We start from the raw sequence: 25484 nt of genomic DNA, 5'->3' as shown, positions 1-25484 counted from the left end.
CTTCACAAAATTTCATCGATTTAGTTGTTTATGAGAAAATAATTTTACATTTTATTGCGCTCTAAAATTCTACTTTGAATAGATTTAACAAAAAAAAGAATTTTGACGAAATATTTATATCACGGGGTATGCGTCTGGTCCTCTTCCTAATGAACTGCTAATTTTCAAAATCGGTGATTTTGCAAAATTTCATGGACCACTTGACGTGGTTTGACCCTATGGCTTAAATACACTTTTATATAAAGAACTTTTAAATGACTGATTCCATATTGAAGGGAATATACCCAACTTTCCACTTAAAAAATTCTGTATTCAAAGAACCAATTTTGGTGAGAGCCCCACCTTTTGCCAATAGCTTTCTTTCAGTAGTATAAGCTAACTAAAATCTTCCTTGCTCTTTCCTCAATGTTGGGTTGTCAAAAGAAGTTTCCATCTAGGATGAGCCCTAGATGCTTAGCTCTGTCAGCAAACCGAAGGCGCCGTTCGTCCATTGCTAGCATTTTCCACTTCCTTGTGAATAAAATCAGATCAGTCTTGCTAGGATTTATGGATATGCCGTTTTCATCAGTCCAGTTGCTTACGATACTTAGGTACCTCTGAGTTAGCTCGTACGCGGTATTCAGAAATTTTCCTTCACTCGAGTACTACAACGTACGGGTAGGCAATCACGCGGTATCCGACTTGCTCAAACTGTTTTTAGAAGATCGTTGACAATCATACTCCACAGAAGTGGCGAGAGAACACCTCCTTGAAGGGTCCCCTACTCAAGTTCCGTTATGCTCGGAACCATCCTACCCCGAATGTTCTATTGCAGAGATGTTTGAAAAAGAGATGTTTAATCTAAGACATATTTAAATGTTGTTCAATATCCACTCGATATCGAGGAAGATTACTAGTACAAACTCTTTGTTCCTTATTGTCCTCTCAAGCCAGGAGACAAGAATGTCCAAGATGTTGTCCACTTTTGCAATAGAAGTCGAATTCTTGGAATACTATCGTTAAATGCATATCAATCCATTTCTTGACGAAAACAGCACCTTCAGTTTTATTTCTAAACATGAGAAACAAAATACCGGGAGAGATTTTATTGCGTTTAAAATATTTTCGCAATTAACTGAATGGTTATTGATTACCCCAATTTTTTTAATGCAAAATGCGATTATATTCTTATCGGATTCTAGTTTTTGTGTCGCCAATGCTCTATTTTATTTTTACATTATATAATTTTGAATAATTAATCACTATTCATGAAAATTTTTGGCTTCAACGCATTTTATTTGTTTTAAATCTCATTTCATTTTTATAATCACACATCAACGCTTAAAAACAAAAGTTAGTTAAAGTGAATTTTTTCTTAATTTCAGTTATTCTTAATTACTATTTATTTAATTTTTTATTATTTTAAATCAGCACTTCACTCAGTTTTCGACCTTTAAAAACACCATCAACATTGATTTCTAATGGTGTCGGTTTTGCTTTATGTAGTAAACCACATCATGGTAATGAAAAAAAAGAATGAGTATCACCTCGATCTTTAACCTGCCTTGCACGTTTTTTTTTGTTTTTGCTCATTTTCGGTAGTTTTTGGACGTCTTATTTATAAACCCACGTCTCGTCACCAGTAATGATGCGTTTAATGAATCTAGGGTCCTCGGCTTATATAATATGTTAACGAATTTGAATTTGAATATACCAGTTCGCATATATGTAATTGACAAAAACTCATAAAACGTTCTATCCATCTCGATTAAGTACATTATAGGGGTAAAATGTGTCAATATGATTATTTTATGTTACTAGATGTTTGTTTGGAAAGAAGGTTTGGAAGATTGAGAATCATCGTTAAATAATAGAGGTTGTAATTAATGAAAAATTTTGTTTATTTTCATATAAAACACAGATGTCATCTTAGTTGCGAGAGTTGAATTTGAATTTTGAAAACCGGTAACATTATAATTCTCTCTTTTACTTTATAAGCATTTTATTTTTAATAATTTGAGAAAGGGTACATATTTCAAAAGATATTATCATCCTCATCATCCGCGATGGAAATCCCATAGTTAAATGCTTTGACGATGTACTTTTGTACGCGGGTGGCCCAATAACATCACCGCCTGATTAAGTCTTTCCCGCAAAATAATTTTACCATCCCGATAATACATTCTCGTTGAAGATTGCTGTTAAAATTTCACATAACTGGATTCGTATTTTTGTTTTTCCTATATAAAGAAACAGAGGTATACGCAAAATTTATAAAAATGGAAAAATCGATTGATGATTCGGTTCTTTTTGGAAGGAAATCACGCATTGAGCGCATGCACGCAGTTAGATTCTGCGCCGATACCAAATACTTCAATGCAAAGGAATTCTGCATCGTTTGATGGCCGTAGACAAAATGTGAATCCACTGACATATACTAGAAACCAAACACAACCAAGAACATGAGGAACAGTTGAAACGACAGCCACGGTGTTCTATTTTGCATACATACAGAAAAAGTTTTCTTCAGATGGGTTTAATAAATTAGAGCATCGCTTGTCAAGTGTATCGAGATAAAGAGAGACTATATTGAAGAATAAATCGCTATTTTGCCAAAATTTGTATGATGAAGTCTACGTTCTTATCGGGCTCTCTCGTATGTATAAAGTTTTTCGTCACTACAGCGCAAACGCGCATGCTTGAAAGTAGTAACGAAATATTGGTCTTATATGTTTATTTCCATATTTTAAATGCACGTATTGCGACACATGCTTATATAAATATGCACATATTTGACTAGTCGTACTATGTTTCGTTGGTCATGAAATAGTTTTTTGAGAGTTGAGCAAGGAAACGAAATAGTTATTGTGCTGTGTATTACTAGTATTAAGTCAAAATATTATTGGTTACATAAATTGTGTACATATATTGTTATCCTTACTCGTTATTTTTTATATAATAAAACCTCTCAATTTGTATGCATCGAATGTGAGTTTATAAGCTGTACAAAACTTTTACAAATTTTTTAATTACAATGGAGAAATTAAATGAATACGAGGGTTTTTCTGGTCGGCTGCATCACTGGCGTGAATCTTTTAAAGAACTAATTTTAACACAAAGGGAAAGGGATTCGACAAGCATTTTTGAATTTTTTAAGAATGCTGCGAATAAAAATTTTAGTGGAAATATTAGTGCTACTCAAGATTTTTCACACATATACAGGTAAAGTTGATATATTAGCTATGAATAAAATGATTTATTATTATATAATAAGTGCTCCATTTTTTGCGGTTAGCAACTATTAACGTTGCACTCAAATTTACTCTTAATTGGCTTAGTGTTTACGTATGTATCTACATATGTATTTTAATCGGAAGATTGATTTCAGAAAGAGAGGCACGTAAAGTAAAAGTTTCCCCTATTCACTATACACAGCATATTTGGTTAATTATAAAAACGTTTATACGAATATAGAAATATAAATAAATAAATATTAATTTCATACCACAAAGCTTTTGGAAGTTCAATAACCCTCTGAGGCAACGCTTAAAAAAAAAATACTCATATGAAACACACCATTTTATCCCCTGCCAGCCTTTGTGCTGAATATCTCGTTCAGTACATGAGTTATATTCATAAAATAGTTTGGTTAGCGAGTTCTTTTAGGTAATGTCAACAGTTAAGGGATCACCTCAGTGTGAAATTTTCGAAAAAAAAATGATTTTTTTGCTGCATTTTCGGATAGTACGAGTATACACATAACATTGTCTCAAATTTTGAAATCGAAATTCAAATTATTACGGTCGCTACAAAGTTTCTTGTAGAATGAGAACAGAATCGGGAACGCTCCAACTCCAATCTTTAAACGCGTTTTTCTCAGAATAGGGTTTTCGAAACAGTTTCCACTCCCAATAGAAGAGTTTTGCAGATAACTAGTTACGATTTGGAGAGAACATTTTTAATGTTATTCTCTAACGCACTATGGAAGCTTTTATCGGGTGATTTTTTAAGAGCTTGATAACTTTTTTAAAAAAAAAAAACGCATAAAATTTGCAAAATCTCATCGGTTCTTTATTTGAAACGTTAGATTGGTTCATGACATTTACTTTTTGAAGATAATTTCATTTAAATGTTGACCGCGGCTGCGTCTTAGGTGGTCCATTCGCAAGAACTGAAGCCGAACGATCTGCCACAACGTCGAATTTTCAGTGAATGGGCCCTAGAAAAGTTGGCAGAAAATCCGCTTTTTTATCGACAAATTTTGTTCAGCGATGAGGCTCATTTCTGGTTGAATGGCTACGTAAATAAGCAAAATTGCCGCATTTGGGGTGAAGAGCAACCAGAAGCCGTTCAAGAACTGCCCATGCATCCCGAAAAATGCACTGTTTGGTGTGGTTTGTACGCTGGTGGAATCATTGGACCGTATTTTTCAAAGATGCTGTTGGACGCAACGTTACGGTGAATGGCGATCGCTATCGTTCGATGCTAACAAACTTTTTGTTGCCAAAAATGGAAGAACTGAACTTGGTTGACATGTGGTTTCAACAAGATGGCGCTACATGCCACACAGCTCGCGATTCTATGGCCATTTTGAGGGAAAACTTCGGAGAACAATTCATCTCAAGAAATGGACCCGTAAGTTGGCCACCAAGATCATGCGATTTAACGCCTTTAGACTATTTTTTGTGGGGCTACGTCAAGTCTAAAGTCTACAGAAATAAGCCAGCAACTATTCCAGCTTTGGAAGACAACATTTCCGAAGAAATTCGGGCTATTCCGGCCGAAATGCTCGAAAAAGTTGCCCAAAATTGACTTTCCGAATGGACCACCTAAGACGCAGCCGCGGTCAACATTTAAATGAAATTATCTTCAAAAAGTAAATGTCATGAACCAATCTAACGTTTCAAATAAAGAACCGATGAGATTTTGCAAATTTTATGCGTTTTTTTTTTAAAAAGTTATCAAGCTCTTAAAAAATCACCCGATATTAAGCTATTGCATGGCTTCTATCGCGGGCCTTGAGCGCGGAGACCGAATCCAGAAATTCCGTAACGAAAAAACCTCACGCACCACGACACATGCATATGTACATATATTATTTCTTTGGCACATTTGTCTGTATGTTTACGAAAGCAAATGCGAGCCATATACATATGTACATATGTACATTCATAATAACAAGTGTCGCACGCTTCTTTCGCATCTGCGTTGTCACTGTCAACCAGTGGCCGAAGCTTGCGTTTCGTCAAAGAGTCAAGTGCTAAACACATTGAGCACGACAGACTGCAAGCGACATCTGTCAAATATTAATATACACACGTTCTTAGGGACACAGTTATGTAGTTGGGCAGCTGCCTCAATACCTGTGTCCCTAAGAACGTGTGTATTCTAATATCTGTCGCGCTCATTGGTTCAGCACTTGTGTGATGACAGAAAATCCAAGGTGTGCCGAAAAAAATAAACAAATGGCCGCTATTGACCGCTTCTCTTGCCGCTGTAACAGCTTCGCCAACAAACTAGCGTAAATATGTATGCATATGCATGAGCTTGCATACATATTGGCGCAGATTTTTGCTAGTCACGGAAAAATATTTTAGAATGGACAAATATTATAAATCGACAACTCCGTTGTTGCCACTTTTCTGACTTCCTTCTGTGAAGAAGCATCAGAAAGTGGTTCAATTTATGATTTTTAGCTTTTGCCATCGTCGTGAGAAGACGCTTGTAGGCAAAGGCATGCTCGGGGAGGTGTTACGGCGTCTGTTTTCATGAATGAAGCGAGGTCGCCTGTAGAATTTGCGCCTGCGTTTATGAATGAAATCGTTTTTGTTCTAAAATTTACTACATTTGGGCTTCGCCAATTCGGCTGCCAAATTGACTTTTGATGCTTCTGCTATTTGAGCAATTGTTGTTTTTGGAGAACAATGCTTCAATTTTTTGTTGGTGACATATTCACATGTGTACTAGGCCGGGTCGATTTGTGGGGAGGCAAAAAAATCGCCCGTTGCTCTATGAAAATCATATTCTAGGGATTAAAATAAGATACTTTGCCGAAGGAACCATACCTCTGAAACGAATTTTGATGTCCCCCAATTTGGGTCGAACCTCTGGGAAGGGGCAAATTTTGAAAAATCCCAATTTGACCCCCTGGGGAGTTCCCCATACAATCATTTCAAAACATCACCATTTTTGGTGATTTACATGAAAAAATCAGCTAAATTGCTATGTTTTTTCTTTATTTTTATTTATTTATTTATAATAATATCTATTTTTTCTCTTAAGAAATTTATTTAGTCAGAACATATGTAAATGAAAAAAGTTAATTTTTTCTCTTAAGAAATTTATTTAGTCAGAACATATGTAAATGAAAAAAGTTAATTTAAGTGATAAAGTATCAGCTGGAACACGTGACTATTCAGATCAGCCAGACTCTCATACAGACGACAACAATGTAGGTGCGTCGCACATGGATTCTTCCAAAAACGATGCTGATGATGAATTTTCTCTTCCATCCTCTAAAACCAAACAAAACACACTACATAGTATTAGAACACACTGCTTTAGCTGCCCAAAGATTTGGAGTAAGTGATAGAGCAGCGGCCTTGAATGTTTTATCTGCTTTTCTGGGTGCCAAAAAAGCAGGTTTGATAACAGAGGATCAGGCTAGCTTTGTCACTGACAAATGCAAGATTAGTCGGGCAAAAAAAGTGTTAGAGTTAAGCTCCAAAACACCGAAAATATTAACTCTGTATATGGGCTGTATTTTGACCGCCGCAAAGACAATACACTTACACAAGTCAGCGAAGGTGAAAAGTACTACCGCGACACTGTCAAAGAGGAACACTTTGGCAACGTCACCTCTCCTTCCGGGTCAGCTGAGGATGAGACGCAAGCTATATGGCAACATTTACAAGACAATTCAGTTGATGTGGAACATCTAGAAGTTGTCGGTGCTGATGGCACCAACACGAACACAGGTTGGAAAGGTGGAATCATTCGGAAACTAGAAGAAAGAATAGGTAGGCCATTACAGTGGGTTGTTTGTCTTCTACATTTCAACGAACTTCCATTTCGTGCTCTTTTCGAACACTTAGATGGTGTCTCAAAGAGTCCAAATAATTCTCTGGCGACATAGGTAAACTGCTCCCTGATTGTGAGAAGTTGCCTGTTGTTAAATTTGAAAGTTTTCCATCCTGCCAATTACCTTCTGAGGTTATTAATCCGACCCAACTTAGCACAGACCAAGCTTATCTCTATAAAATATCAGAAGCTGTTATTTCCGGTCAATGTTTCTCAGATTTAGCGTCGATGCATCCAGGTAACATGTGCAAATCTCTCTGGCTCACCTGTGCAAATAGAATTCTGAGATTATACATTTCTACTGACAAACCAACAAAGAAAATAAAGATTTTGGTCAAGTACATACTTACAGTTTACACACCTTTGTGGTTCTCAATAAGGTTCAACAGTTCAATCAAAGATGGCTCGCGCCATCTCTATGCTGCAATTCAAAGGTCGAGATACTTACCTGCTAAACTGCGCAAGGTTGTCGATTCATCCATTCTTTGCTCTTCCAGAAAACATTCTCCTTAGTATGATGACTGACGAACGGATAGAAGTCAGAAAGTTGGCCCTTGACCGTCTTCAGGCAGCCAGAGAAGCAGAGTCTGACACTGTATATTGAAGGGTTAGATGTATTAAAGTGCCAAAGCTGAATTTCAAATATAATAATTATTACGATATGATTAACTGGAAGACTATTACCTTGACTGTTTCACCAGTTCTTTGTTCAGTTTCTAACTAAGAACTCATAAAAGGGCTGTCGGTAGACACTGCAGAGGTATGGAAATTTAGTGAATTCCCCTCTCACACCGTGGCAGTCGTGAGAACCGTCAAACTGGTGACAGAGGCATCTTCTAAAGGTTTTGGCCCCCAATCTCGTGATAATTTTTTACGCTCCACACTGAAATCTAGGCAACAAGTGCCAAAGTTTAGTTCAAAATCTGATTTTATCAACAAATTTGACACAGATTCAGACTAAAACAAGCCTGATATATGGTTGGTTGGTTGGGTTGGGCTTGGGAGAAACCCGAAGAGCAGCCACCTCCACGCGGTGGGTTCTGGGTGACCAATACAGGTTAGCTGCAACAATTTTCACCTTGCGCTGTGGCGCGCCGCCTTTTCGCTCGTATCTCGGGAACGGTTCGTCCTACGGCCGTGATCACATACCATTTCGGTAGCAAATGACGTAACAAATAACTTTTGTTTTATACATTTTGCCATGAGATGCGATTTCCTGCGCTAGGTAGACAATTTCACGATTTTAGGCAAATTTCCGAAATTTCAAGGCCAGAGTTGGGGTTGAAGATGCAATCCGATCTCAAAACAAAAAGTTGCATTGAAATCAGGAAGTACTAAGGCAACTTTTCCGCACTATTAGAAATCCCGAATCGAAAAAGTCCGGAATCGACCCACCCTAATATACAGGAGCTTAATGAAACCATATCAAGGCCGTCAAACCAACGTTAAATACCAAGAAAATATTAGAACATTTATAAAATGTAAATGTGAGTGAATTAATATGAAATAACTAGGGAAGAGCTTAATACCGACCAAAAGTATTTATACTGACCGGTATTTATAATGACCGCTATCAGTACTTGTATATTTTCTCCTGATTAGCTAATATGGAAGCTGGAGCCCTTAACCATTCTAGATGACTAACAACAGCTAATCATTCTAAAATTGTATGCCACTCAGAATGACTCAGAAGAAAAGCCACGTACGTTATGAAAGTTTATGGACCAATGGGGTTTACAATAAAACGTAATTCTTCATACATTAACGGAGCCAAAAACATATGGCAAACCATTAATCTATGTCGTTATTTGAATTCCGATATGAAAGTACTCGTTGACAAGGTAATCCAACGAAATGGATACTTTGGTCACCCAGAAAATCTTCTCATTGCCATGCTTGGTGATGACAGAGAGATTTTAAGAGATCTTGCATATCGAAGAATTGTAAAACCAAGATCAGAGAAAGCTCGAAGACTTCGAGCCGTTAACGTACCTACATTCAACTTTGATGCCTAAGATTACACTGAGATTATTATGTGGCAAGACTCTGATATAACTAATCCATATCTAACTTTAAAAATGTTTGATGAAACCTTGCAAAACATTGTCAACCGTTCTTGGTACATGTAAGGATATTACAGATTTTCTATGCCACACCGAAGCTGTGGAGCGCTGCATTAAGTTGATAACAGAAGCATCGAACGCAGTTTGTGGGGAAAATAAACGAGATGACTTCATTAGGGCAAGACTGCTATCACGTCAACGAATGCCTCATTTCAATACAAAAAAAAGTTTTTTATGAGAATATTTTTCGTAATAAATGCTTAGAATGGCATTTTTTTATTTAAATGTTTGACTGTACTGGGGCACCTCAAAACATTAAGCCAGCTGTTTGATATTTTGATATTTTTTTTATATATTAAAAGGCAACTTTTCATAGCTATGCCGTTAAAAAACAGACAAAACATTTTTCTCCATACATTTCGCTCCACCTTAATGTACATATAAGTATATATGAATGTATGAACAAGCAGATTAATTAATAATGTAATATGTATAAGTGATAAAATCATGATTTGATTTTCTGAACGCGCACATGCGTATACATATGAGCAAATAATAAGATTAATATGATAGCCGATATACATGTGTATGTATGTATGTATTTATTATTGTTGTGATAAATTCAATTTCTATTACTACTATTAGTATAGTATATTATGTAAAAATCAAATAAAATTATTAAATGTTCAAGTCCAAATTGACTGTAAATAGTACTATGCATGCATTCATACAAAATTTCAAACTTTTTTACGGGACCAGCAGGTACGGGAAAATCATTCGTTATCAAACTGATTATGGAAATTTACAATAGGTTCACTGATAATGATGGTTACTGCAATGCCTATATTACATGTGCTTCAACCGGCAAAGCTATTGACGGTACAGCTGTTCATACAGCGCTCAAAATTCCTCTTTCAAAACTTTTGCCTCTGTCATCAAAAACGTTGCAATTGTATAGATCTCTCTTCAGATATGTCGGAGTACTGATCATTGATGAAATTAGCATGGTTAGTGCAGAACTTCTACATAAAATTGATAATCGTCTAAAACAAATAACAGGCAAAAACACAGATTTCGGAAGTATAGATTATTTTTATCGGAGATTTACGGCAATTGCCACCAGTAAGATCGACACCAATTTACAAGACAGTCAGAACGAGCATGATTGGACCGCATTTATGGAGAAAATTAAAATTTTATCAACTCACCACAAAAATAGGTAATGGAGATGCACTAGATGAGCATGAGTTTCAACTTATTGAATCGAGATTTTTCAAAAGAGAGGATGTTGCTACATTATATCCTCATGGAGTTCGTTTATTTTTTAAAAATGAAGATGTTGCCGCCTAAAACAATTTGATTTTGAGCCAATGTGAAAACAAAGTTCTTTCAATGTCCGTAGACGTCATTATTGGCGCTAAAAGTGCTGAGAAAGAAGCTAATTTTAGACTTAAATTACATATAAAATCTGTTATTGACACTGGAGGACTGCCTTATCACATTACTTTTGTCATTGGAAAGCATTATGTTATTACAACTAACATCGACGTTTCTGATGGTTTGTGCAATGGTGCTGTTGATAAATTGGTACATCTAGAATTTGATGAAAGTAACACATTAATAAGAGTTTGGCTGGAATTTTGTGGTTTAAATAAAGTGGGTAGGAAAAAAGGCAAAAAGAAACCGCTCTAGCAGTGCAAAACAGAGTTGGCAATCTCGCTGTTCCCAATGAATTACAAACTCAAACATTTTCCATTAACTTCAGCTCTTGCTCTAACTATACATAAGTTGCAAGGTGGAACTTTTGACGAATACTTTTGAATAGTATATGAGTATAGTAAAGGACATTCTCAGAAACTCGTTTATGTTGCGCTCTCTCGGGTGACTAATATTGAAAAATTGTATATCACGACAAAAAACGATAATTCTACATTCAAGTTTTATCATAATCGAAAGCAAGCTGCTTCGACTGCATTTTTGTTGCAAAAATTCAAAAGACTGTCTTTAAATAGTGTTCAGGCGATAGCTCAAAGTGTATTAGATTTCATTAGTAATAGAAATGGAATTTCAATAATGACTTTCAACTGCCAAAGTCTAAATAGTCATAAATACGATTTACAATATTCAGTTACGAGACAAACAAATATGTTACTTCTTACCGAAATTTGCATGACGCATGATAATCCGATTGAAATACCTAATTTTAATTGTATTGTTCAATTCAAACGAGATACTGTTTCAAAAGGTGGGGTAGCTATTTACCAAAATGAAAGTGATACTATTACTTATATTATGACTCCGAATATTGAAATAAATAATGCATACGTTAGCGATGTTAATGTTAGGCGCTCAGTTGTTGGAGATATTTGTGCGTGCTTATGCAAACTTAGAAATGGCCTACAAATAGTTGTGGTAGCAATTTACATTTCTCCGAATCCAAAATTGGACGAGGTAGAGCATTCATCGCACTTTACTGGAGTACACTGAAGAAGGGTCGAAAATTGGTGCAAATGGTAATAAATTTCCACTTATCTTGGCTGGCGATTTCAACATTAACTTCGCTGATAAAAAATCAGAGCGGTTGACAACTTTTCTATCAAAAACATTGAATTTGAAAATGAATGAATAATCCACAAGAGTCCACAACAAAATATGGGACCATCATTGACGCAGTATTTTCTAGGTATTTAGAGGATATTAAGTCGCAAATTTATGTTTCTAATTTCAGTTATCATAAACCTACAGTTTCAATGATAAATAATCCTGAAAAACCAACAGCTTCTTCTTCTTCTTAATTGGCGTAGATACCGCTTACGCGATTATAGCAGAGTTAACAACAGCGCGCCAGGCGTTTCTTCTTTTCGCTATGTGGCGCCAATTGGATATTCCAAGCGAAGCCAGGTCCTTCTCCACCTGGTCCTTCCAACGGACTGGAGGTCTTCCTCTTCCTCTGCTTCCCCCGGCGGGTACTGCGTCGAATACTCTCAGAGCTGAAGTGTTTTCATCCATCCGGACAACATGACCTAGCCAGCGTAGCCGCTGTCTTCTAATTCGCTGAACTATGTCAATGTCGTCGTATATCTCGTACAGCTCATCGTTCCATCAAATGCGATATTCACCGTGGCCAATGCGCAAAGGGCCATAAATCTTTCGCAGAATTTTTCTCTCGAAAACTCGTAACGCCGACTCATCGGTTGTTGTCATCGCCCAAGCCTCTGCACCATATAGCAGGAAGGGAATTATGAGCGACTTATAGAGTTTAGCTTTTGTTCGTCGATAGAGGACTTTACTTTTCAATTGCCTACTCTGTCCGAAGTAGCACCTGTTGGCAAGAGCAATCCTGCGTTGGATTTCCAGGCTGACATTGTTGGTGGTGTAACCAACAGCTAATGTAAGATAATAAAACTAACATGAATTGTAAAATAATAAAAATATTTTAAACAATATTAACTTTTTATTTATTTAATAATAGAAAAATTTGTTTTCTTATCGGTCACCACGCTCAAAAAGTGTAACTTGAATTAATATCAAAGAAAAAGAAATACGGCATGAATAAAATAAATAAATAATTATAATTGCATAAGTTGATCCAAAATGCTATGCAATAGCTTTACCGCGGCAGTCCCCGAGTGCCACACGTCTTTTTTTTTATTTTTTTGAAATCTTCCTATTTTTCTAAGAAAAGCTGTCGAAAAAAGGGGCCAAATCAATAAAATTGGTTTAGATCCCTTTCTAGAGCTCCTATTCCCAATAAAATGACTTTCTATTATTTGGTCAGCTTTCCCTCCTATACTCGATATATATCGGGTGATTTTTTAAGAGCTTGATAACTTTTTTAAAAAAAAACGCATAAAATTTGCAAAATCTCATCGGTTCTTTATTTGAAACGTTAGATTGGTTCATGACATTTACTTTTTGAAGATAATTTCATTTAAATGTTGACCGCGGCTGCGTCTTAGGTGGTCCATTCGGAAAGTCCAATTTTGGGCAACTTTTTCGAGCATTTCGGCCGGAATAGCCCGAATTTCTTCGGAAATGTTGTCTTCCAAAGCTGGAATAGTTGCTGGCTTATTTCTGTAGACTTTAGACTTGACGTAGCCCCACAAAAAATAGTCTAAAGGCGTTAAATCGCATGATCTTGGTGGCCAACTTACGGGTTCATTTCTTGAGATGAATTGTTCTCCGAAGTTTTCCCTCAAAATGGCCATAGAATCGCGAGCTGTGTGGCATGTAGCGCCATATTGTTGAAACCACATGTCAACCAAGTTCAGTTCTTCCATTTTTGGCAACAAAAAGTTTGTTAGCATCGAACGATAGCGATTGCCATTCACCGTAACGTTGCGTCCAACAGCATCTTTGAAAAACTACGGTCCAATGATTCCACCAGCGTACAAACCACACCAAACAGTGCATTTTTCGGGATGCATGGGCAGTTCTTGAACGGCTTCTGGTTGCTCTTCACCCCAAATGCGGCAATTTTGCTTATTTACGTAGCCATTCAACCAGAAATGAGCCTCATCGCTGAACAAAATTTGTCGATAAAAAAGCGGATTTTCTGCCAACTTTTCTAGGGCCCATTCACTGAAAATTCGACGTTGTGGCAGATCGTTCGGCTTCAGTTCTTGCACGAGCTGTATTTTATACGGTTTTACACCAAGATCTTTGCGTAAAATCTTCCATGTGGTCGAATAACACAAACCCAATTGCTGCGAACGGCGACGAATCGACATTTCACGGTCTTCAGCCACACTCTCAGAAACAGACGCAATATTCTCTTCTGTACGCACTGTACGCATTCGTGTGGTTGGTTTAATGTCCAATAAAGTAAACTGAGTGCGAAACTTGGTCACAATCGCATTAATTGTTTGCTCACTTGGTCGATTATGTAGACCATAAATCGGACGTAAAGCGCGAAACACATTTCGAACCGAACACTGATTTTGGTAATAAAATTCAATGATTTGCAAGCGTTGCTCGTTAGTAAGTCTATTCATGATGAAATGTCAAAGCATACTAAGCATCTTTCTCTTTGACACCATGTCTGAAATCCCACGTGATCTGTCAAATACTAATGCATGAAAATCCTAACCTCAAAAAAATCACCCGATATAAGCTAACGAGTGCGAACCAATAAATAAAATAGAAAAAAAAACAAGAACAAAGTAATAGCACAACTATTAGGAATTCGAAGCAATAAATAAAATAGAAAGAAAACAAAACAAACTAATAGCACAACTATTAGGAATAAAGAAAACGAAACACTCGCTCGTTAGTTCGTACATTGCGTATACAACAAAAATACAATAAGGAAAACGAAATACGCGTTCGTTATTCGATACGTTGTGTATACAACAAACATACAAACCGTTTATCTTAAAGATTCAAACGTATATATTGTTAACATATTGATATCAACACCCGCGGCATTAGTTCTGCTTTCTTCCGGCTGGACAAGGAAGTAAAGAAAATGGGTCTGGCAGTGAACGAGGGCAAGACAAAATATCTCCTGTCATCAAACAAACAGTCATCGCACAGTCAATCCAACGCAGGATTGCTCTTCCCAACAGGTGCTACTTCGGACTGAGTAGGCAATTAAAAAGTAAAGTCCTCTCTCGACGAACAAGATCCAAACTCTATAAGTCGCTCATAATCCCCGACCTGCTATATGGTGCAGAGGCTTGGACGATGACAGCAACCGATGAGTCGACGTTATGAGTTTTCGAGAGAAAGGTTCTGCGAAAGATTTATGGTCCTTTGCGCGTTGGCCATCGCGATTATCGCATTCGATGGAACGATGAGCTGTACGAGATATACGACGACATTGACGTAGTTCAGCGAATTAAAAGACAGCGGCTACGCTGGCTAGGTCATGTTGTCGAGATGGACGAAAATACCCCAGCTCTGAAAGTATTCGATGCAGTACCCGCCGGGGAAAGCAGAGGAAGAGGAAGGACCAAGTGGAGTTTGCATCTCATTTCTTCTACTTAATTGGCGTAGACACCGCTTACTCGATTATAGCCGAGTTAACAACAGCGTGCCAGTCGTTTCTTCTTTTCGCTACGCGTCACCAATTGGATATTCCAAGCGTAGCCAGGTCCTTCTCCACCTGGTCCTTCCAACGGACTCGAGGACTTCCTCGTCCTCTGCTTATCCAAGCGGGTACTGCGTCGAATACTTTCAGAGCTGGATTGTTTTCGTCCATTCGGTCAACACGACCTAGCCACGGTAGCCGCTGTCTTTTAATTCACTGAACTATCTCAATGTCATCATATATCTCATACAGCTCATCGTTCCATCGAATGCGATATTCGCTGTGGCCAACGCGCAAAGGACCGTAAATCTTTCGCAGAATTTTTCTCTCGAAAACTCGCAACGTCAACTCATCAGTTGTTGTTATCGTCCAAGCTTCTGCACCATATAGCAGGACGGGAATTATGAGTGACTTATAGAGTTTGGTTTTTTTTCGTAGAGAGAGGACTTTACTTCTCAATTGCCTACAGAGTCCAAAGTAGTACCTGTTGGCAGGAGTTATCCTGCGTTGGATTTCCAGGCTGACATTGTTGGTGGTTTTAATGCTGGTTCCTAAATAGACGAAATTATCTACAACTTCAAAGTTATTACTGTCAACAGTGACGTGCGTGCCAAGCTCGATTAAGTTCTGCGGCTCGAACTATTTTCTCCAAAAGCAGATTGAAAAAGTCGCACGATAGGGAATCGCCTTGTCTGAAACCTCGTTTGGTATCGAACGGCTCGGAGAGGTCCTTCCCGATCCTGACGGAGCTTTTGGTGTTTCTCAACGTCAGTTTACACAGCCGTATTAGTTTAGCGGGGATACCAAATTCAAATATCGCGAAATAAATGCAGCTCTTTTTCGTGCTGTCGAAAGCAGCTGTGAAATCGACGAAGAAGTGGAGTGTGTCAATTTGGCGCATGGTGAATATCTGGTCGGTTAATGATTGGCCAGGTTTAAAGCCACACTGATAAGTTCCAATAAGTTTGTTGCCGGTGGGCTTTAATGTGTCACACAATACGCTCTATAGAACCTTATATGTGATGTTGAGGAGGCTTATCCCACAGTAGTTGGCGCAGACTGTGGGGTCTCTTTTTTGTGGATTGGGCAGAGCACACTTAAATTCCAATCCTTGGGCATGCTTTCGTCCGACCATATGTTGCAAAGAAGCTTATTCATGCTCCTTATCAGTTTTTCGCCGCCGTGTTTGAATAGCTAGGCCGGTAATCCATTGGCCCCCGCCGCTTTGTTTTTCTTCAAAGGGGTAATTGCTATTCGAACTTCTTCATGGTCGGGCAATGGAACGTCGGCTCCATCGTTATCGATTGGAGAATCGGGTTCGCCTTCTCCTGGCGTTGTGCGTTCACTGCCATTCAGCAGGCTGGAGAAGTGTTCCCCTCATAATTTAAGTATGCTCTGGTCATCGGTGGCTAGATCACCATTGGAGGTTCTACAAGAGTATGCTCCGGTCTTGAAACCTTCAGTTAGCCCCCGCATCTTTTCGTAGAATTTTCGGGCATTACCCTGTCGGCCAGCTATCAAGCTCTTTCTACTCACGCATTTCGGCCTCTTTCTTTTTCTGTCTGCAAATGCGTCTCGCTTCCCTCTTCAACTCTCGGTATCTATCCCATCCTGCACGTGTTGTGGTCCACCGTATCGTTGCGAGGTAGGCAGCCTGTTTTCTCTCCGCTGCAACACGGCACTCCTCGTCGTATCAGCTGTTCTTTTGCATTTTCCGAAAACCAATGGTTTTGGTTGCAGCTGAAGTGCCGTCCCACAGTTCCCTTATACCGAGTTATTGGCGAGTGCTCTCAGAGATTTTCTACGTTCGGCTATCTGTTGTGATTACAGCTTCTCGACGTCGAAACTTCTTTGTGTTTGTTGACGTGTCTTTTATGCTGCACAGAGGCGGCTGCGAATATTGGCTGCAACAAGGTAGTGGTCCGAGTCGATATTAGGACCTTGGAGTGTACGCACGTCTAGAACAGTGGAGACGTGTCTTCCGTCTATCACAACATGATCGATCTGGTTGGTGGCTTTTCGATCCGGAGACAGCCAGGTATCTTGATGAATTTTCATTTGCTGGAATCTAGTACCACAGATAACCATATTTCGGGCCCCGGCGAATTCGATCAGCCTCAATCCATTTGGGGATGTTTCGTTGTGGAGGCTGAATTTACCGACCGTAGTGCCAAATATACCTTCTTTACCCACCCTGGTATTAAAGTCACCAAGCACGACTTTGACATCGTGGCGGGGGCAGCTCTCAAGCGCTCATAGAAGGCATCTTTGCTCACATCGTCCTTCTCTTCCGTCGGGGCGTGGGCGCAAATCAGCGATATGTTGAAGAACATCGCTTTGATGCGGATTGTGTCTAGACGTTCATTCACCGAAGTGAATGATAGTACTCGGCGACGGAGTCTCTCTCCCACCACGAATCCCACACCAAACTTGCGCTCCTTTCTATGGGCACTGTAGTAGATGTCATAGGGACCTACTCGTCGCTGTCCTTGTTCCGTCCATCGCATTTCTTGGACGGCGGTGATGTCAGCCTTCACTCTAACGAGGACATCAACCAGCTGGGCAGCGGCACCTGCCCAATTAAGGGACCGGACATTCCAGGGGCATGCCCTCAATTCGTAGTCCTTATTTCGTTTGCCATGGTCGTCATCAAAAGGGGGGTCACACATCCGAGGCTTGTTGTTCCTTTTCATTCGGGGTGTTATTTACGTGGCGGGTCCCAAACCCAGCGCAAAACCCTATGTAGGGGATGTTTCGCCTTCTCAATTTAGCTCGCCTTCAAACGGATGTTCTTAGGCTACCCAGAGGATATTTGGTCAAAGACCGGAAGTCGTGAGCTGCTTGAGCCATATGTAAAAGAATCGTTTCTGGCCACTCCCAAGTGAATGGCGATCAGAGAACTTTCCTCACTTGCGTGAACTTCTACACATGACCCCATCCTCCATCACATATATATACTTGTATTTAAGTTCGTATCTCTCTGAATTAGTGAGGTCGATTTAGATATAATAATTAAACTGTAATAAGTGGGTGTGCGGTCTATAATATAGCAGTAATAATACACTAAACTTAATTTTACTTGGGTGTTAAAGAGCACGAATATTCTACGAATAGTCCTGTTTACCTCACGATTGTTTGTAACACATGAAACTTATCGAGAAGGACATAGTGTCTTTCTTTACTTTTTTCGTTTATCGCTCATTCCCTGCTGGTGAAATCTTGAAAAAATAAGTAAGAAAGCTAAGTTCGGGTGCGTTCAAACATTTTATACTCTTGCAAGAATCAAAGCCAAGGAAATACCTAAATATGTTAAATGTCAACCAGAGGATCGAAATCTCAGCAATTATATATATATGTACATAAAGTCGATATAACTCATACACCGACAAATTCGGCATACGATTTGTTAGAAAAACGAAAATCGTTATATGTATTATTTGGGAATTGGAGTAGAATCAACCCGATTTCATCTAGTAGCTATTATCATGACACACACTAAAAAAATTTTCGATGGGTTTCATTAAAGCACCTCGCATGCAATCACCAATAATATGGAGCAAAGTCAGCCGGATGTTCGAAAATCCTGGTTATAGTTTCTGCCTAATTTTATCATCAAACATGTTCTGTAATTTTCATTGAGATAACTCAAATATTGGCTTATATGTGCAACATAAAATCACATGGAAGATAGCAAACCTTTATAGGTAAGGTATACCGGAGGTCAAAGAATTATTGACCCAATTCAACCCATTTTTATGCCAAAAGTCAACTATAGATACTAAGGTCCACATATTCGGTACCTAGGGGTTTTGGTTGGATTTGGAGAATTTTTTGTCATAAGGTGGCATACTATATGTACATACTTTAAAAATAATTTTATCTCGTTATATTACTTACTTCTTAATTTGAGTAATGAGAAGTGAAAGAATCAAAGGGAATTTAAAATTGTGTTATATGGGAAGTTGGTGGGTTCACACTGTGAAATAGGAACCTAACATATTAACCTGTAGGTTCCCGAGGTTTGTGATTTCACCAAATAGTGGACAGTGCCACGCCCATCGTTCAATGTTCACAACAGTTCTCATAAAGCATAATTTCATGCCATTTCGGAAGTAAAATATAGGGTTATTGGTGTAATTAGTTATTTAGTTATTAGTAGTTTTCATCTTTACCGTTATATGGGGTGTCAGCGGAGTTATCTTCCGATCCATTTTCACACGGTCGGTAGAAATACTGAAAATATTTGCGATCAGAAAATTTGATTGTTTTAGCTTAAGTAGTTTAGGAGATATGTGCATCAAACAATTAGAGGGGGCCACTCCCACTTAATCAAATTTTTTTTGCCACAGGTGTTCCTTGCTACTGTGATCCCTTGTGCCAAATAACAGTATTGTACCTCAATTTCGTGCTTAATTATGACACTTAATAGGTTTTCAGTAAATGGCAGGCGTGGCAGTGGTCCGATTACGCCCGTCTACAAACTCGAAATTTTTTTGTACCAAGAAACCCGCATACCAAGAGATCTCAGTTTTTACTCAAGTTACAGATTGCACGGACGGACGCACAGACAGAAAGTCACCCTGATTTTAACTTTTCTCGTCATCCTGATCTTTTATATAGATTTATACATTATAATCCTATATCTATCTCGCTTAGTTTTGTGTGATACATACAACCGTTAGGTGAAGAAAATTATCATATTCTGTAGCAACAGGTTGCAAAAGTATAAAAATGACATAACTTGATGAAGCTTATTATAAGTAATCCATCGCTTGGTATTGTAGATTGGCAGGATTAGGCCACGACAAATGAGATTTCCGAACTTTCGGTTGACTGTATGACGAATATACCGGTAAACATATGGGATATTTTTAAAACGTTCTAAGAGCCTCTCTCACTAATGACAGTGTGCGCTTGTGCATAAAATAAAGAAAAATCAGACCAAAATACCTCAGTTGAATTTCTAGCGTACACTATGTATCGTTTAATATGTTTCAGATGCCTTAACAAAATTAAGTGCATGCATTATATTGGATATAATATGCTACAGTTTAACTATGAACATGTATTAAAACGGTTCACGAATTATCTCAAATTTCTACTAAATACTAGGAGACTTATTTTCATAAGTTGTCTAGAATATAAAGTGCTCGGTTACACCTGATCCTAGCCCTTTCTTAGTTGTTTCATAATGTTTGAAAATACGTGAAAATATTTCTCCGGCTTTGATCTTTGCAAATTGCGAGAGTGTCAAATATTCGGCTCCTCCCGAAGTTAGGGATTCTCTTTTAGTATAATATAAAATTTTGGTAATACCTAAACATAGTTTCCAGACTTTAAATTTCTTATTTAACTTTTTCCCAATTTAGTCCTTTATTAACATACAAATATATTATTTAAAATATTTTACAGACATAAAACTCGCATGGAGTTCGTAAGGATTTCTGCAGCTGTTATGGGCATTGAGTTCTCGTATGCCGCTGAAACTGCCTTCGTTTCACCAACTCTGCTAAAAATTGGTATAGACCATCAACATATGACTTTAGTATGGGCTTTATCACCATTGATAGGGTTCATTGCGTGCCCTTTCTTAGGCTCGATTAGCGATCGCTGTAATCTAAATTTGGGGCGAAGAAGACCTTTTATAATTTTGCTGTCAATAGGAGTTATTTTTGGTATGTAATTTTTATAAAATAAATATAACTTCGTATTAAAACATCGTAACATCATTATGCATATAAAAATATTTTATACAAAAAGTATATGTAATGTTTATATTATTTATGCAGTGATGTCAGATTTACGGATATTTTTTTGAACCTGCAAGAGGTAGTGCGGATTCATACCCGGATTTTAAGATTTCCTCGAATTTATTATATTATAACATTTATTTTCTGTATATATAAAATATGTATTTTTGAAAATCACGAAAATTCGGTGGCTATAGTTTATATCTGCAGTCAAAGATGTTCTTGAGCAATACAATGTATTACGTATATGTGCTATTTTCAATAAATTTTAATAGCCGTTGGAATTATGCACATACGTACACATATGTATCTAAATTTTCATGATTACAGTCTACCTATAGTGTACAAAACAAATATAGCATTTCAATCAGAAACTCCCAAAATACAAGTTCTTTATAGTCGATTGGAAGACGTGCTCTAAAAATTAACTTCCTGTTGTGTAAAAGAAGATTAGACCGACAAAACCGATACGGAGTTTATAGAACCCAAATAGACAAAAGAAAACCAATTTACTTTGGAGCTTTGGGGATCTTAATTCAATGTAACAAACCAAGAAATCGATTCATTTCTTAAATAGTTCAGGCAATTTTACATAACTTTTGCTACAGAAAGTTTTTCCCATTTGCTGAAAAAGAGTTTAGCTGCGGCAAACTTGCTTTTTTAAAACCAAATAACTTCCCGCAGTCACGAAATATTCAGATATCGCAAGCACTCCAAATTTTTGGAAAAACTTCGCCACTATAACATTTAGTTTGCATAGTTAATTAGAAAAATAATTAGTAAGGAAGGCTAAATTCGGGCGTAATCGAACATTTCATAGTCTTGCAACTAGCTTTTAATTTTATGGCGTTTTGTGGGCGTGGCAGTTAATTGATAATGCTCATCTACGAACCCGTCCTTTTTTTTTCTAACAAGCAACACATGTACCAAGTTTCATCACGATATCTCAACTTTTACTCAAGTTACAGCCCGCACAGACGGAGGGATTTCAGCTCGTCCCGTCATCCTGATCATTTATATGTATATATACATTATATATTATTATTATATTTATATATTCTTATATTTTTCTCGATTAATTTTAGGTGATATAAACAACCGTTAAGTTAACAAAACTAACATAGCATTTCCAAAACCAAAGATATTTGCTTAAAGTAGAAAAAAATAATACATTACTAAACAAGAAATTGTCAACTACCGTACGTAACGGTGCTTCTGTAGTGAATGTTAGACCTTAATATATGTGGAAGAAAATTAATTCTTTTGTAATTCAAATGTAATTATGTCAAGTGATTACAAAAAATTATAAAACTAACCATAAAACCATAAATTAAATAAAATAAAAGTTTTGATTACTTTTGATTAGAATTGTCAATTGAGTCTAAGAAACTTATCGAAAATTTTACGGAAATCTCTCTATAGCCCCGTTGGGAATTAACCGTTGATTTAATCAACAGGTGTCTTGCAGGGATAGCAGCCTCTAAATCATATTTTTGACTTTATTGTGCGTATGTGGTTTCAAATTCGTAAGTATGGATTTTTTTATTTGTAATTTAAATTTAACTATTTTTATACTTTAACTACATAGGTGTTATATGCGCTGAATGTACTTAATACATACTTATACGTATACCTAGACACATTAGTATGACTACAATGAATATAAACGAGTTAATCACATTTAAATTTACAGTCGAAGAGAAAGTTAGTTTTAGAAAAAAATTGTTTCATAAAAATGAAGTTTACAAAGCTAAGGTATATTAATCCTTTGCACTCCGAACCTTTTTTAAATGTATTTTCACATATTTAAGATGATAATTTTTCAAACGTTACCCTAATTTTGCGTTGTATGGTATTTGAGATAACTACTGAGATGCATGCCCGGCTTGTCGGGACAAGTGTCACAATAAAAATTTGTTTGGTGTCTTCTGCCGTGCTTATTTCTTCGGGATCAGACTTTGTAATCTTTTCTAACTCTTGCTAGTAGCATTCTAAGCTTTCAGCGCAGCTTTCCATAAAGGCGTATGTAATCATTCGGCGGTTTGAAGTCGAAGACCGGTCGCGCGGACGGTGGAAATTTGCAGTCAATTGCTTGACTAATGTCTTCAAATATCGTAAGTGATCAGCGGCCGTTCGTTTATCTGTTCCTTAGTTGTTTTATATAAGATATATGAATTTATTAAACAAATCTCCAAACCCAAAAAAAAAGATTTACGTCACCACTTAAGTGATTTTCTTAGGAAACAAGTCCCGCGTATCGAGTTACCGCAGCAAACCAAGTGGTGAGCGGTAGCCACCTCCCGAGTTGCGGTAGCACACCCCATTGTGAGTGATAGTCACCTCTCGAAGGCAGAGGGTTAATTTCACCCAGCGAAAAATATATTTAAAGGAGAAAACAATGGATTCTATCGATAGCACTTTTTTTAAACTATCGAGTGGTCCGATTGTAGCATAGATAGTTTTGCAGCTCAATTTCGAGATGTTGTTTTACACTTTATGTTATGTCATATTATTAAACAATTGTAGATAGTCTGGGTAGTAATGCGGCTGTGGAAGCGTTGGGGGTCACTTTTACACATGTTCCAATTTTCTTGGCACTCTTCCACTCGCCACAATTTCTGGTTGTTAGTAAGCACTTTTGGGACCATCTTCACGCACATCTTGTGCATGTCCAGGTGCTCCATCCCAATGTCATGAACCTCAGGTTTTGATTAAATGAATTCTTAGTCGACGGTCTGAGTTCAAAACTTTGTCTTAGTTAATTTTTACCCGAAGTAAAAATGAGTCAAAAGAATATATTTTGTGCTGCACCGAAATGTGTACTCTTTATTAATACTCTTAAGACTAACTTCTTACATCGTTCTTACTTCTATTTACACTAACTAGTATGTTTACTCATTACTATTTGATAGCTTGTTTAGATACTGATAATATTATTTGTTTAGGATTGGATTGTTTACATAAGATAAGGATGTTGTGGTATTCAAACTCAATGTTGCTTTGATACTTGTTTGTTTTGTTGTAGTGATAGTGCATTTCAATTGTTCCTACTCAAGGTTGTTTTGATGAATTATGTATATTGAAACAAAAGGTTGTTTTGTTGTTTGTTACTATGCCAAGGGCCGCCGAAATACACCTAAGAAAAGCAGTCCTATTACTTTCCGGACAAACCCTGTGTAGCACTTTTTTCACTACTTTTATGGTCATTAGGGTGTCGTGTTGGCATATAAGCGACATAAATTTTCAAGTTTGATGAAGAACTCTTAAATATTATTAAAGTGATTATTTGGAATTACTTTGCATCTTTTTTAAATTTTACTGGGATGTTACTTGTTATGTAAGTTCTTTTTTTAACAAGTGTTATAAGTGCGCTCCAAGCGCTCATAGAAGGCATCTTTGGTCACATCGTCCTTCTCTTCCGTCGGGGCGTGGGCGAAAATCAGCGATATGTTGAAGAACTTCGCTTTGATGCGGATTGTGGGTAGACGTTCATCCACCGGAGTGAATGATAGTATTCGGCGACGGAGTCTCTCTCCCACCACGAATCCCACACCAAACTTGCGCTCCTTTAAATGGCCAATGTAGTAAATGCCACAAGAACCTTGAACGGCAGTGATAGGGAACCGGACATTTCAGATGCATACCCTCAAATCGTCGTCATCAAAAGGGGAGTCTCTCAGGCAGTTGATAGTTTTTCATTGGTGGCGTTTTTTTACGTGGAGAGTCCCAAATCCAGCGTACAATCCTGTGCGAAGGATGTTTCACCTTCTCATTGTAGCTCGTCTTCAAACGTATGTTCTTAGGCTACCCAGAAGATATTTGACCTTTGAAAGGAAGTCGTGAGGTGCTTGAGCCATATGGTAGGTAGGTAGGTAGGAGTGCAGCCCTATCGGGCTCAATTAGCACTTGATGTGCCATTTTGATACACTATTCGTAGAACCTCCTGTATCTGCTCTTACGTTTCACCTTCTCTCTCAAACTATTTTGAGGTTTCGATGAAACTACTTATGTCCGATATGCTTTTGGTGGAAATCCATTCAAGATTTGGTGCTTGGTGGATTCCGAGTGTTTTGTGTCGGATCTGTGCTAGAGCTGAGCATTCGCAGAGAAAGTGGAAGATTGTTTCCTTGTTCCCTGCTACTCCGCAGCCACGGCAGATGTCGTTGTATGGCAAGCCCATTTTGGACGCATGTTCCCCAAATGGCCAGTGCCCTGTTGTGGTAGCTGTTATTCTGTAAATACTTTTTCTTGACCTATTTAATAAGTCATTGGTTCTTTTTCTGTCATATGTTGGCCATAATTGTTTAGTTATGACGCATTTTGTAATGTTTTTCCACCTGTTGTTTGCAATTTGCTGAAATTGTCTATTGATCCCTCCTTTTATCGATCCTAGCGGGCTTGGTATTAGCTCCGCCTTGGATTCATTGAGGAAAGCTCCTTCCTTTGCCAACTCGTCTGCTTTTTCGTTACCGAAAATGTTCCTGTGGCCGGGAACCCAGATCAAGTTTAGCTGGAGCTTGTCTTTTATTGAGCTTAGTGCTCTCTTGCAGTTGTGAACTGTACTGGAATTTGTCATGGGTG

The 25484-nt window shown here is 37.8% G+C and overlaps 1 protein-coding gene across 5 annotated transcripts in view; it reads left to right on the top strand.

The window, feature by feature from the left end:
• The first annotated feature begins 2740 nt into the window (after positions 1-2740).
• Positions 2741-25484, top strand: part of LOC126764215 (proton-associated sugar transporter A-like) — a 99236-nt gene continuing 76492 nt past the window's right edge. Inside the window, exons 1-4 of one of the 5 annotated variants that reach the window (XM_050482011.1) lie at positions 2741-3201; positions 20566-20828; positions 21866-21923; positions 21989-22278. In XM_050482011.1, the coding sequence (XP_050337968.1) occupies positions 3014-3201; positions 20566-20828; positions 21866-21923; positions 21989-21992 (513 nt within the window). In that variant the 5' untranslated portion in view covers positions 2741-3013 and the 3' untranslated portion in view covers positions 21993-22278. Of the gene's footprint in view, positions 3202-20565; positions 20829-20942; positions 20987-21865; positions 21924-21988; positions 22279-22360; positions 22393-25484 lie in introns of those variants that run through there. The other 4 variants (XM_050482014.1, XM_050482016.1, XM_050482015.1 and 1 more) reach the window with 4 other exon arrangements.

The sequence above is a fragment of the Bactrocera neohumeralis genome, unplaced genomic scaffold (genome assembly GCF_024586455.1).
Source record: "Bactrocera neohumeralis isolate Rockhampton unplaced genomic scaffold, APGP_CSIRO_Bneo_wtdbg2-racon-allhic-juicebox.fasta_v2 cluster09, whole genome shotgun sequence".
Lineage (NCBI taxonomy): Eukaryota > Metazoa > Arthropoda > Insecta > Diptera > Tephritidae > Bactrocera > Bactrocera neohumeralis.
This window is presented reverse-complemented; position numbering and strand designations above follow the sequence as displayed.